The sequence below is a fragment of the Cetorhinus maximus genome, chromosome 15 (genome assembly GCF_964194155.1).
Source record: "Cetorhinus maximus chromosome 15, sCetMax3.hap1.1, whole genome shotgun sequence".
NCBI lineage: Eukaryota > Metazoa > Chordata > Chondrichthyes > Lamniformes > Cetorhinidae > Cetorhinus > Cetorhinus maximus.
The window spans coordinates 59,762,927-59,777,321 of record NC_135893.1 but is presented as its reverse complement, the minus strand read 5'-3'; the positions used below and the strand labels follow the sequence as shown (position 1 = coordinate 59,777,321).

Sequence of the window (14,395 nt, the reverse complement as noted above, 5' to 3'; positions counted from 1 at the left end):
AAAAAATTCTCCCCCATGTAATCACAAAGACAAGAAAGCTTGTACATCTAACCTCATCACACCTAGTGAGCTAAAAGACTCATATCACACCTGGGGCTGTCCAGACCCACCTCAAAGGGAACCACAGGGATGTAATTTACATCTGATAAGTTCACCTTGCTAGTGGAGTCAGTGGTTCTGTCTAGACAATGGCTTCCCAAACACCAGACCCACAACATAGATGGTATCTCTTTCAACAATTAATGACTGGGACATTATCATCCCTGGACAAGGACTCCAGTGATCATTTTGAAATCCCCATATGCCTTTGAGAACTGAGAACTAGTCAGTCTGCTGTTTTAACATCCAACTGGAGAGCCACCAAGAAGCAAGCCCCTCCAGGCAGGCAGAAGAACAGCCTGATCATCAGGATTGTCTCTGCTGGAAGATTTTGGACCATTGCCTACAGAACTGACCCAATCTCTGTGTACCTATTTCATCTAGCGATATCAGCACCAACTGAAAAGCGAATACTACAACCCGTCTTCAGCCAGCTGAACTTGAATGCCTACGAGAAAGAATTCCTCATTGGAGTCTGACTTTGGTTTCTGGAACTCATGTGAACTAATATTCATTTCAGTGGTTCTTGTACTATAAGACTCCTTTTTTCTACCCACCCCCTTTACTGTGTGTGATTGTGTATGTTTGGAGTGGGACGTTGTGGACACTCCTCCCTCGGGTTTTGAATGTGAAAATAAACTAACCTCCTGAGTTAATCCTAACTTGAGTTTGCTGCGGATTATTAATAAATTGGATCACAAAAACCGAGGGATTGGGAAAACACACGACTGCATATTTTTTAAAAATTCAAAACACCTTCTGCTTACAGACAGGTGACAAGAGGAAATAGGTATAGTTTGCCTGTCTCCCTCCTCTCCATAATACCTGTCTTACTGACAGTAGGTAGAATCCATTTTGGTCTTTAATTGAATAATATTCAATTTGCCATTGTCTGTATATGTCCAGAATAAGCCTCACTTACAATCACAGTAATTTTTAGAGAAAGCTGTCCTTTGAAGTTCAATATGTCATTCACTGTTGAAATTGTGAGGCATTTAGATTAGATATCGTAATGGGAAGATAGGAGATTGGTATTCTGGAAGGACAATAGTGAATGGCTAAAAGGCCTCCTTCATCCTTGCCTATCTCGTAATCTTATGTCTCTGAAAAGAAAATGTCAGCTAAGAAATAACAGATGATATGGTGCTCACCCAGGCAGAGTCTAGTTCAAATAGGGGAGAAGAATGAAGCGGTGGTGGAGAAACAATTAGAAACAATTATCTGGGAAAAAAGACAACAGTGACTTGGACGAGGAGAACCTGCATTGATTTATCCAAGGAAATTGTGTTGACTAGCTTGATTGAGTTTTTAATGAGGTAACAGAGAGGTTGGATGAGGGCAGTGCAATACATGGGGCAGAATTTTTTTGGCCCCATTGGTGGGGAGAGGCCGAAAAAGCGGTGAACCGTTCAGAACTCCATTGATGCCGGTGGGACAGAAAATCCTGCTGTCGGGAGGGGCCATAAAATAGCGCCCATGAACTTTTAAAAGCCGTTTGGTGAGGTATCACATATTGGACTCATTGGCAAAATTGAAGCCTACAGCGTAAAAGGGGCAGTTGCCAAATGGATACAAAACTGGCTGAGGTATAGAAAACAGAGTTCTGACAAATAGCTGTTTCTTGAGCTGGAGTGGGTATACAGTGATATTTTCCAAGCTTGAGTACTAAGACCACTGCTGTTTTAGATATACACTAATGACATGGGGGTACAGCCGGCAATTTTGAAACTTGCAGATGACACAAAACTTGGAAGTGCAGGGCCGAGTCTTCTGAGGAGGGTCAATCACCTTCGGATTACCGCTGCACTGCTATTCACTTATCTTGCACTTGAGCTCCGCATTTCTTGCCTGGACTTCTGAACCAGACCTCCTCTGAAATGCAGAGTGTACCTGCTCTGGGAGTCCTTCCTCGTATTGTAGGATTGTTGGGGAATGCCAAGCCTCATCCCTTTTTATGGCACTTGCTGACTTTTCTTGTAAATTTAAAGGTCCCAAAGCTGCTTTGAGAAGCCACGGAGGGTGGGGGGAGGGGGCGGTTTGGGGGCAGTCAGCTCTGGTGGGTAGTTGGCAGGCCGGGGGAGTGGTTGGGTGGTCAGAGGGGTAGTCAGGTCATGGGGTGGGGGGTGTTGGGGGGTGAGGTTAGTCAGGTGGTCCAGTGGGGAGAGGGGGTTTAGTGGTATAGTTACCCAGCAGCTAGAACTGGTTTTAGCCATTCTAAATTTTCCTGGGTAACTATTCTGGAAAGTGAATCGGAACCATTCAAAGGGGAGAGACAATACATGCTAAATGGTACAATTTTAAAAAGGGTGCAAATAGAGAGGGGCTTGGGGTTGTTTGTACACAAATCTTTGAAGATGGCAAGCCGGGTTAACAAAGCAGTTAATAAAACAAATGGGATCCTAAGCATTATAAACAGAGACATCGGGTAGAATTTAAAGCCCTCCCCCCGATAAATTTGGTAGTGGTGAACATTTAATCTGGCAGGAGGGTGATGAATGTGGACCCTGCCACCTTCCTGCCTCTGCCCTAATTCTGGGGCAGAAAGGCTCATGCATGGCTTTGCTGTCCTACCACCACCTTAGGTGAGCAATTAATGCCCATTTCAGGGCCTCATCCTGCCAAGCGGTGGGTAGGGCAGTTGCCACTCGGGAAGCCCAAAAGGCAAAACCTGTCATGATTTATTGCATCGTGGCTGGGCATCCAGAAGGGGTTCTTTGTTGCCAGGCACAGTGGCTGATCGAGGGACCGAACATGGGTAGGGGGCTGGGCCGCTGAGAGCCAACATCCTGCACTTGCTGCCAACCACTCTCCTGTCGACACCCTCCAACCATCAACACCTATGGCCTGGATCCCTCGGCGATCCTGGGCTTAGGGTGGATGCATTACTGGCAGCAGCCACCACATTGGGGGTTGGGATTTCCACTCCCCTCCCTACTTCCCCCACTCCGGGAATGCCCGCCTCTCGCCACTTATGTGCATGATAGGCAATTGATTGGAGAGCCAGTGGGCGAGACCCTATTGCCTACATTCAATTCCTGTCCTTAGAGTACAAATGCCAGGAAGTTGTGCTCAATCTATATAAAATGCTAGTCTTCCCCAGCTGGAGTAATATGTCCAATTCTGGGCACCACACTTTAGGAAGGTAAAGTTACATGGAGAGACTTGAAAAGCTGGAGTTGTTTTCCATAGAAGAGAAAAGGCTAAGAGGAGATTTAGTAGAGATTTTTAAAATCATGAAGGGTTTAAGTTGAGTAAGTAAAGAGAAAGAACCAGATTTTCATGGTTGGGAAGACTGGTGTCACGGGGGGTATGAGGAGGCATGGGGGGTGGGTAGGAGGCATGAGTTGGCATGGAGGAGGCATGGGGGACGGGTGGGGTGCATGAGTTGGCATGGAGGGGCCATGGGTGTATGAGGAGGCATTGGGGGTGAGTGGAGGGGAGTGAGGGGGGTTAGGGGGTGTGAGGGGGAGGACTAGAGGATCTAACAGCTTCTGAAACAAAAGGAACAAAGTCCCAGAGAACTGAGGCGGACTGGTTGCCCACCCGCCCCACTGGCTGCCTAGGATCTGCTCCCGGGGTTGGCATTCCTGATTCAATACTGCCCCTGCCACCCCAGAGCAGAAGTTGGGTCTAATGGGGCCTGTTAAACTGAGGCGGGTATGTCGTGTCGACCCGCCTTGATAGTGCAAATCCAGCCCAAATTATCTCCAATCACTGATCGATTAATGAGAGGGCATAGATTTAAGATCTTTGGCAAAAGAATCAGAGGTGGCATAAGGAAAAACTTTTATATGTAATGAGTAGTTAGGATGTGGAATACACTGTTTGGTGGGGTAGTGGATACATTTTCAATAGTAGCCTTCATAAGGGAATTGGATAAAATACTTGAAGGCAATAAATTTGTAGGAATATGGAGAAAGAAGCGGGAAGTAGGACTAACTGGATTGCTTTTTGAAAGAGCTAGTCCAGACTCAATGGTTGAATGGCCTCCTTTTTGCGGTATCATTTTGGGAGTGGGAAAGTGCTAGATCTTCTCTCTAGACTGCATGGGGCTGCAGGTTGTAAGAGGGGGGGATCCCTGCTCATCATTGTCAACCAATGAGTCCTGCTAGAAAGTCCAGATGTAAATGCTGAATCAGCACAAATTTAGGTATCCCAGTATAGCACAGCGCACCACATAACCTGTTGACACCCATAACCTTAGTCTCACAAATAATTGTTACTTGGGCAAAGTACTGCAAGAAGCATATCCCAGGAAGAGTCAGTATGCTCATAGAAATGAAATTCAATAGACATGAAGCTCTTGTGTAGTTGCTAAATGTGATTTTCCATTTGTTTCAGAATATTTGTGCTGGTCCTGGTGATGGTGTCCATTTTGTGGATTCCTCTGGTGCAAATGAGCCAAGGTGGTCAGCTCTTTGTGTACATCCAATCCATTACCTCCTACCTGACACCACCAATTGCAGTGGTGTTTGTAACTGGCTGCTTCTGGAAACGAACTAATGAGGCGGTGAGTAGTTTCTTTGAAAATTTGTTTTGCAGCCTTCCCAGTGGCTAAATTGGTACAGTTGGTATGGAGTGGAATCATTTAAACTAGAATATCCCAGGGTTGATTTCTGGTCTGTTCAGAGTTAGTTGATCAAGAGCCATGGGGGTCAATTCAACTACCTGTGACCCCTGTCATCTTCCGATTGGCCTGAACTTTCAGTTCGGCGGGTGGGCGTGATCAGTGGGCCCGATCAGTGGGCCCGGGAGTGGTCAGGAAATGGATCGCTGATCGCGATCGGCCCCCGACTGTGATTTCACGCTGGCTGGCCAAGTAATGGGCAACCACTGTGAATCATGCGCTGAGCACCGCTGGGGTGAGAGCGGGAGGAGCGCGAGTGCAGAAGTGTGCGCATGCGTGCGGGTGTGCGCACTGAAAGCTCCCTGAAGGCACAGAGCTGCATCAGGGAGCTGAAGAATTTTAAAAGCATAAATGAAGAATTTAAAAATGTTAAAAACATGCCCCCCATGTGACCCTGTCACATGAATAGGGGCATGTTAAAAATGAATTTTAAAAGTTTTTTAAATCACTGGTTGAAACCTCATCCCGCCGATGGATGAGGTTTCGCAAAAAATGCAAAGGCCAGTTGGCCTATTCGCCCGCCCGCCAACCTAATGGTTGGATGGACAGTGAAAAATCCAATTTAATTAACTGATTAAGGGCCTTAATAAGCCTCTTAATTGTCAGTGGGCACACTGCCAACTCTCACCCGCGCCCACCAAGTAAAATACCGTGAGAGTGCGTGATGTTGGTATGCTCGCCTGATGTCATCGTGCACTATTTTACTCCCGATTGGGATGGGAAAAGTTCTGCCCCTGGTCTCTTTGATCTTGCACCCTTTTAAAAAAAATTGTACCATTTATCTTGTATTGTCTCTCCATTCCTCTACATTGGCAAAAAGAGCATGGGCCATCATTTGCAAGCTAAAACCTGATGGACAACAATCAAGTGCATCCCCACAGTTTCTCCTAACCAAGGCACACACCAGTTCATTCGTAATGACAGGCTAGGTGACCAAGCACAGCAGAAGCCCCATTACTCCTCAGAGACAGCAAAATTCACAAGCAGCAACTCAACATATGAACATACGCATTACGAGCAGGAGTAGGCCACTCAGCCTCCGCGGCCTGCTCCACCATTCAATAAGATCAACACTTTCCCACCTATCCTCAATAATCCCTCTTGCTTATCAAGAATCTCTCTACCTCGCCTTAAAAATATTCAAAGATTCTGCTTCCACTGCTTTTTGAGGACAAGAGTTCCAAAGACTCACGGCCCTCTGAGAGAAAAAATTCTCCTCATCTCTGACTTAAATGGGCGACCCCTTATTTATAAACAGTGAGCCCTCATGCTAGATTCTCCCACAAGAGGAGACATCCTCTCCACATTGAGGAGCTAAAAATAGCCATGAAAACCCGGAAAACAGGAAGGCATCTGGACTCTAAGTGTATCTAATGAATAACTGCAACAACAACAATGATTTGTATTTATATATATAGCACCATGTACCTAGTTAAATCTCTGGCGGGACTTCACAAAAGCATTATCAGATAAAGTTTGACACCAAACCATATAAGGTTATATTAGGACATGTGGTCAAAAGCTTGGTTTTAAAGGATCATAATAAAAGAGAGAGAGAGAGAGAGGTGGAAAGGTTTAGGGAGGGAAATTCAGAGCTTAGAGTCTAGGCTGTCAATGGTGGAGTGATTAAAATTCAGGGATGCTCAAGAGGCCAGAATTGTTGGAGGGCTATAGCAACAGGGAGAGAGCACAGAAATAACTACTTGAGCTTTTGAACTCTTGCGTGGTGATCATACAGAAACCCAGGCTGTGGAGACAGGCTAAAGTGGTTGCCACATAAAGACCTCACTTAGGCTCTCATTAGGCCAAACACTTGCAATCAAGGAGTTTGTCAAGAAATTGAGAAAGAAACAGAACTCCAAACACTACACTAAGTCCCTGTTTAACGTCGCCCATTTTATGTTGTTTTGCTTCCCGTCAGTCAGTTCATGGGGCCTGTATTCCTGTTTTGCACCATGAGACTTGCTTCAAAGTTATTTTGCCGCTGGTCTGACGTAGGGCTGTCATTTGGCCTTTTCCACTCTCTGAACCTCCAGCTCATGGCCTGTCCCGCTCTATAACCCCCCACTCCCTGACTTTGCCCTTCCCTCTTCTGAACCAGCATTCCATTCAGGGTCCAGATGCAAAGCCGATCCGAAGCCAGAGCTCCAGGTTTGGGAAAGTGCTGAGCTGGGGCCGTTATAATCAACGTGTGTTTTTTAAATGCTCCCACTTGGTGTTTCCCATTCCTGAACCCTCGCTGAGAGCGAGATGAATGGTGAGAGCCCGGGGTTAGCACCAGGTCTGAACCACCTTGAGGAGGCACCGCTTGTTCCCGGGCACATTGTAGCTGCTGCCTGCGAGCATCTTTGTGAATGTAGATACTAAAGTTCATTCAAGAGCACAGGGAAATATACAGTTGGTAAGTAATCTAGCACACTTCCTCATTCACATGTTCAAGTGCTCACCAGTCTGATCCAGCAAAAGAATAATACTTAAACAGAAACAAAAACAGAAAATGCTGGAAAAACTCAGCAGGCCTTGCAGCACTAGTGGGAGATACTTAAGCAGCTCCTCCTGGCTCTCAATGCTCTTCTCCAGAGCCCTCGCTCATAGCAAACAGGAACATTTAAATTTTAAAAATCATCGATTGTAATAGCCCCAGCTCAGCACGTCTGCACCCTCAGGACCCGCACTTTCACAACCCTGCGGCTCCAGATCTGGATCCTGAATGGGAAATGCAGGCTGAGGAGAGGGAAGTGATGTGAGTTGGGAGTAGGCGGTTCGGAGAGAGGAAGGATAGGTGAGAAGGTGGCTTAGGGAGCGGAAGAGGCCACAAGCCGGAGGCTTGGGTGGGTTAAGGAGTGGGAGAGATCAGCAGCAAGTTAGGAAGCAGTGGAGACTGTGAACCGGAAGGTGGGCAGGAGGAAGGCTCCGCAGTGACCAGGAGTGTCAGAGAGCAGGATGTGTGGCGAGAGGTTCAGGAAGCAGAATTAGTGACAAGACTGTTTAACATGAAAATGGGGAGCTGACCCCCAACCACACTGAATAACCAACCTTGCCCTGTGTTACTGTGGAGTAACTGTGCCCCAGTATGGTCATGCTTGAGCCAATCACACAACACCAATATTGAACTCAATCAATCCCATACAAACATAGGAGCTTTGAAACAGGATCTGATAGTTTCTATACTGCTTTGCAGGGCTTCCACAGCCATCAGTGAGGCAGCATGCTTTCAGTAAAATTAAGAGGATAACACGTACAATTCTAGACACCCAATGAATGAACACAATACATCACCAAAAGGCTGAAGTCTAGAAGGAGCTTTGCCTCTGAAAGTTCCTTGCCATATAAATACTACTGTGGAGGGCTAAAGACTAACAAAATGGTGGGAAATGCTGATGTCTTGGAGAGCTTGGTTTCTTCAGAGCAATTACTCCCAAACCCTGACCTTGAATAAAAACACTGGTGCATCCAAAATTGACCAAGAGGTGGAATGGAAGATATTAGTGACAATTGTCCAAGTGACAGCTGAGAAACACCAGATGTGAATGTGAAGCACGCAGGAAAATACTGAACACTGTCTGTGCCACATAAAATGGCGGTGCGCTGCGATCACGGGCGGCGATCAGTTGCGCGCACCCATGCCCGCTCCCGCACAAACCCCCCCCGACGGGGAGAAAATTCTCCCCCATGTTGTTCTTTCACACGATGTTACCCTTGTTCTGCTATAATCACATTCTGCCTTCTTACATTTATGCTGCTGTTAGCACCTTTTTTAGCACTAACCACTACCATTAACAATCCCTTTGCCCTTTAGTTCATGACATCTTTGTCAATCCCTCCTTTGTCCCCACCTATCGCTGGCCTCCTATCCAGCTCCACCTGCCCCACCCCCCTTAAACAGTATAAATTTCATCACATTTCCACTTCTCTTCAGCTCTGAAGAAGGGTCATATGGACTCGAAATGTTAACTTTGTTTTTCTCTCTCCACAGATGCTGTCAGACCTGCTGAGTTTTTCCAGCATTTTTTGTATTTTGTTTCAGATTTCCAGCATCTGCAGTATTTTGCTTTAATCAGTCACGGTTGTACTCCTAATCTACGGGCTGAATTTTACAGGGGTGGAGGTGTGTATTGCTCACCCCTGGATAGAAAAGTCGAAGGCTGCCTGCAGCGGTAATACACTGGGGGGTGTGGGGTGGGGTAGGGGGGCTGAATCGCCCCAGTTGTGGGTGCTGTTGGGACTACACTCAGTCCCAAGAAAAAGAAGATCATCTTCGGCCAACCATACTCAAAGGTGAGTTCCAGGGTTTTTGGATGGGCAGGGATTATGCTGCTAGGGATGGGGAGTGGGATTTGGAGCCAGTGGGTGGCACAAATGGAGGGGGTTACCATCTTGGGGGAAGAGTACCCCTGCTGCACATAGGGCATCCCCCAAAGGAGGTACCCCCCTTTCCTTCCCCCCTTTTCACCTCAGATGATGGAAAAAGTGGGCCGGCCACTTTCCACTGCCTTCTGTTGCCCACCGTATTATGGCAGTAGAGGTGGCATTAGACCCTTAATCACCTATTAATTGGCCAGTTATGGGCCTCAATAGGCCTAAGGGCAGGGAGGCTGGCTCATGCCCTACCTACCCACCATATTATGGGGGACAGTTCAGGGTGGGTGGGTAGGTGATGGGCTGGCCGTCTGTCCTATTTTTTGTGTTCCCCCCCACCTCACACATGCCTGGCAGGGGGCCATAAAATTCCCCCTATATATCTGGATACCCTTGCTTGAAGCATTTATGTATGTCAGAAGGACAAAAAACTGGGCTTACCTGTGTTGCCTTCTGTAGTCAAAAAGCTGATATTTCCTCTTTAGGTTCCAACATGAAAAATATTTAGATGAAGCACTGAATGTTGGTTATTGTGTTTGGAACCATCAATCACAGCAAATTGATCAGCACCTTCAACAGTAGAAAAAAATAATCGAAAAATGATTTCAAAGTCAATTTAACAATTCATCTATTAAAGTGGGGTGGTGCCTTTGAACAACAGTACACAACTTCACCTTTAGCATTATTATCCCTAGCACCCCTATCTTGACTCTGCCAGAGTGGAAGTCTAGTATCTCCCCGGAAGGAAGGAGAGGGTCACTGCGGGATGCTATCATATTCTCCCTTGTGGCCATCATATGAGGAAAAGTGTCTGAGGAGATTGTCTGCTAGCATTCCCAATTGGGAAATGGTTCTAACATAAGGAGTCTCAAAAAATCACTTGATCATAAAGGACAAAGGAACAGCTCTCTATCCCAGCCATACTGTGCAACCACAAAAGCAAATTACTGTGGATGCTGGATTCCTGTGCTGATGAGAGTTCATCTACCTAAACATTAACTCTGTTTCCCTCTCCGTAGATGCTGCCAGATCAGCTAAGTATTTGCAGCAATTTCTGGTTTATTCATGTGCCAGTGTTCGAAGCGCTGATGTTAGGGCAGACAGACAATCCCAGGGGTCAAAGTGGTCAGCTGTTGAGCTCAGTTCCCCAAATCCATGGTGGTTTAAACCTCCTGTAATAGGTTACATGTGAATATCTCATTAAATATTTACTGAACTAAAGCATTGACATCTGACTCTGTCCGCACAGGCTGCATTCTGGGGCCTTGCTGCAGGGATTTGCGTTGGCATAATCCGGATGATTTTGGATTTCGTTTTCACTCCGCCAGCATGTGGCCATCCTGATATGCGGCCAATAGTCGTCAGCAGAGTTCATTTCCTGCACTTTTCTCTCATCCTCTGTGCCATTACGCTGATTGTGGTGGTGAGCATTAGCCTCCTCACAAAACCTCCAACTTTGGAACAGGTAAGTGATTGAAAAATGAGTTCCTGAGCTATTCTCTAACTCTAATGGTTTCAGTCACTTAACTAAGTACTTATCATAGAACCATAGAATGGTTTTAGCACAGAAGGAGGCCATTTGGTCCTTCGTGTCCATGCTAGCTCCCTGCAAGAGCGATTCACTTAGTGCCACTTCCTCACCTTTTCCCTGTGGCCTTGCAAATTTTTCCTTTTCAGATAATGATGCAATTCTCTTTTTAATGCCATGGTTGAACCTGTCTCCACCACACACTCAACAGAATGCCAAATACATGGGGCAGAGGGCAAATTCACCCCCGGAAGTCCCCAAAATGCCTTCGAAAGTTCAATCACAGGGTTGATCAATGAAAAGAAAAGTCACCTCCATAAGTAGGAGAGACAGAATCTGCGAGGAGCTGCTCCAGAAATTCTGTCTGCCCCGATCTAGCTGCTCCTCCACAGACAGAATATGTGATTGGAGGAGCAGCTTTCAGAAAAGCGCAAACCTCTCCCCATTCTGCCAAGCAAGCAGCACGTGGATTGAGAGAACCCTGGGATGTACAGCACAGAAATTTGATCAGCCAGGTATTGTGAACTCACTTACTAACCATATTTGCCAAATTAGAAGTTGAGATACATTTGTCCAGGCTTACAATCTTAACTACTGTTACTTGCTGGCTAACACTCACAGACAACATGTAGAATCCTGGTCTGAGCTGATCTCAGCTAGTGTAGTGAGGTTGCCAATGAGTTTTGAATGTAAATCCACATACAATGAAGATCAGAGTTGGGTGAGTTTGCTCCTGCTCTGCCATCCGACCCAATAAACAGTCTATGCCTATTTACTAAATGTATAAGCGCCTTATGAAATGAGTAGTTTTCAATAAAATGAGTAGACTCCGAAACCAAGGGCCACCAGCATTTATTTAATTTCAACAAAGCGGAATGTGTTCAATGCCAAAATTGTTTTATATGACACATAGAATGGAATCTTCTGGTGGCTGTCTTGGAGGCAGGAAGGGCATGTAATTAGGGGGTGGTGCTGTACCTGAGCCCTGCTGCCTTTCTGCCTCCACTGGATTTAAGTTCTGGGTGGGAAGGCAGTAAGTCATGCAGTTAGAAAGCACATACGGCAGATCCTTTCTACAATACGTTCATTTTTAGAAAAATAGAGCTTTTAAACTTCCCAAGGCACCTTCCCATGCAAGTGCAGGAGATGCAACACCTGCACTTGCGCATCTCCCTTCCCATTGTCCAGGGCTGCACATGTGAGACTCATTCCCAATAAGTTACCTTGTGCCAAGTAGAAGTTTCGTTTTTGAAATAGAGTATGGGAGATTTATTTATAACAAATTAACACAAATATGTCATTTATAGATTCCAGTTAAAAGATTTAAATATAAATACTCTGGGCAGAATTTTGCCGTCGGCGAGCAGGGGGCGGGGCCCGCTCGCCGACGCGTAAAATGACGTGGGAGGAACCCCCAACATCACCGCGCCCCATTTAAATTTTCAGGAAGGTAGGGGCACAGCGAGATCAGCTGTCCTCCTGCCAACCTGTCAATGGCTAATTGAGGCCATTGACAGGATCACTTAAACAATTAAAGGACCTGCCCATCCAACCTTAAGGTTGGTGGTCGGCCAGGAGCCCTGGCGGGCAATAGAAAAAACATGAAACCTCATCCAGCGGCAGGATGAGGTTTCATGCAGGGTTCTAAAAAGTTTAATAAAGTTTTACTGTAATTTATGAACATGTCCCATCTCATGTGACATTGACACATGAGGGGGCCATGTTAGGGAATTTTGCTTTTTCTATTTTTAATCTTTTTAAATGTGGAAGTGATCTCCCTGAGGCTGCACTTCGCCTCAGGGAGATGTGTGCTCTTTCGTGCGCATGCGCGAAAGAGCACACTCTCGCTTTTGGGGAATCCCCCCGTCTGCACAGGAAGCACATAGCGCTTCCCGCCGGACGTCACACTGGGCAGGCCTTAATTGGCCCGCCCACGTAAAATGGCAGCGGGGCCCGCTTCTCCGGCGGGAATCAGCTCCCCGCCCACCGGAGATTGCGTTGGGCCCGCCCGCTCAGCAGGCAAAAAATTCTGCCCACTGTCTTTGGTGTGTGTGCTATCGTTCCTATTCATCACAAATGCAGAGGGGAATGTTACTGCATGACTGCATCACCTAATAAGGGAGTAAATGAAAATGAAAAAGGAGCCCCTGAAAAACCAAAAAGTAGCCTTCAAGAAAATCTCCAGAAGAGCCCTCAAAGAAAATGATATTTTGATCCCTGACACTCAGACAGTGCATTCCAGGTCCTAACTACTCACTAGAGAAAAAGGTTTTTCCTCATGTCATCATTATTTCTTTTGCCAATCATCTTAAATCTATGCCTTCTGGTTCTCAATCCTTCCAACAATGGGAACAGTTTCTCCCTATCTACCCTGTAGAGATCCACCATCATTTTGAATACCTCTTTCAAATCTCCTCTCAACCTTCTCTTCTCCAAGGAGAATAGTCCCAGTTTCTCCAACCTATCTACATAACTGAAGTCCCTCATCCATGGAACCATTCTCGTGAATCTTTTCTGCACCCACTCAAATGCCTTCACATCCTTCCTAAAGTGTGGCGCCCAGAACTGGATGTAATATCCAGTTAAGGCCAAATCAGTGTTTTATTTTTAAGGATAATGTCTACAAGACCAATGATAGGGCTATCCCCTATTGCCAAGTCTAAAACCAAACAGATGTGGAAGGAAGGAGATCTTGGTTTGAGTTTTGATAGTTGCCTTACTATTGATGAAAGGTTTTTGAAAACCTCAATAATGAACAACAACTTCACAATCATAATCCAGGAATGAGTAAAAAAAGAATACGGGATACTAAATTCCTGAACTGTGGGAGGGCATAAGTCAAGAATTGTGCATTTGTGAATTCAGAAATATCTGACCAGCTGATTGCCTGGGTGTCATGCTGATGTTGTTGTGGGATTTACCGCCCATCCCACATCCGATATATGTCATCAGTTAAAATAGGCCTACATTTTCCATTTCACCCTCAGCCAGTTCTGTTTTATACTGATGCATGATGTTATATCTCAATCTTCATTTCTAGCTCAGTCGGTTGACCTGGTATACACGTTATGACAACCAGCCAGAACGGCAAATGCAAGAAGATCTTGCAGATACTGGAGAATCAGCTACAGCACTAGATAGAGATGAAGTTGAGGAAGAAGCTAAAAGCAGCACAGAAGGTAGGCAATCCACTGTGTTCGCCTCATTGTACACCGCACAATACATCAAATTTATAACAATAACAGCATCACCAGTGAAATGATACTCCCCACTGATGGTTTGAGTATGATTAGAGTTTCAGCCTCTCCCATGTGTGCGTATCAGAGAACTCCTGTCTCTACTGTATGCCACTACCGTGAAGCTTTTTCACCTCAACAGTACAGGTTAAAAAGATCTAAGACAAGATTTTAATAATGTTGAAAGGTTTTGGGTGAGTAAACAGGACATGATTATTTCCATTGATTGCTGAATTGGTAACTGCCAGGCATAGATTTGGGATTATCAGTGAAAGATTGAATGGGAAAGTTGGGAAAAATAGTTCACAAAAATAATTCTGGTGAAGGGTCACAGACCTGAAAAACAGATCTATTTTCCTGTCCACAGATGCTGCCTGACCTCCTGAGTATTTCCAGCATTTTCCATTTTTATTTCAGGTTTCCAGCATGTGCAGTATTTTGGTTTTTTGTTTTTGTAGTTCACACATAGGTTGTTAGAACATTGCTTTCCCACAAGTGGCTATTGAGGAAGAGATTACAGGGGTAATTTTGACCTATCCTGCCTGA

At 45.7% G+C, this 14,395-nt stretch overlaps 1 protein-coding gene across 1 annotated transcript in view; it reads left to right on the top strand.

Annotated features, from left to right (window-relative positions):
- LOC144690288 (sodium/myo-inositol cotransporter 2-like) overlaps positions 1-14,395 on the top strand; it is a 108,440-nt gene that overhangs the window by 80,267 nt on the left and 13,778 nt on the right. Inside the window, exons 12-14 of the mRNA XM_078557643.1 lie at positions 4,441-4,609; positions 10,335-10,550; positions 13,654-13,792. Coding sequence (XP_078413769.1) covers positions 4,441-4,609; positions 10,335-10,550; positions 13,654-13,792 — 524 coding nt within the window. The remainder of the gene's footprint in view (positions 1-4,440; positions 4,610-10,334; positions 10,551-13,653; positions 13,793-14,395) is intronic.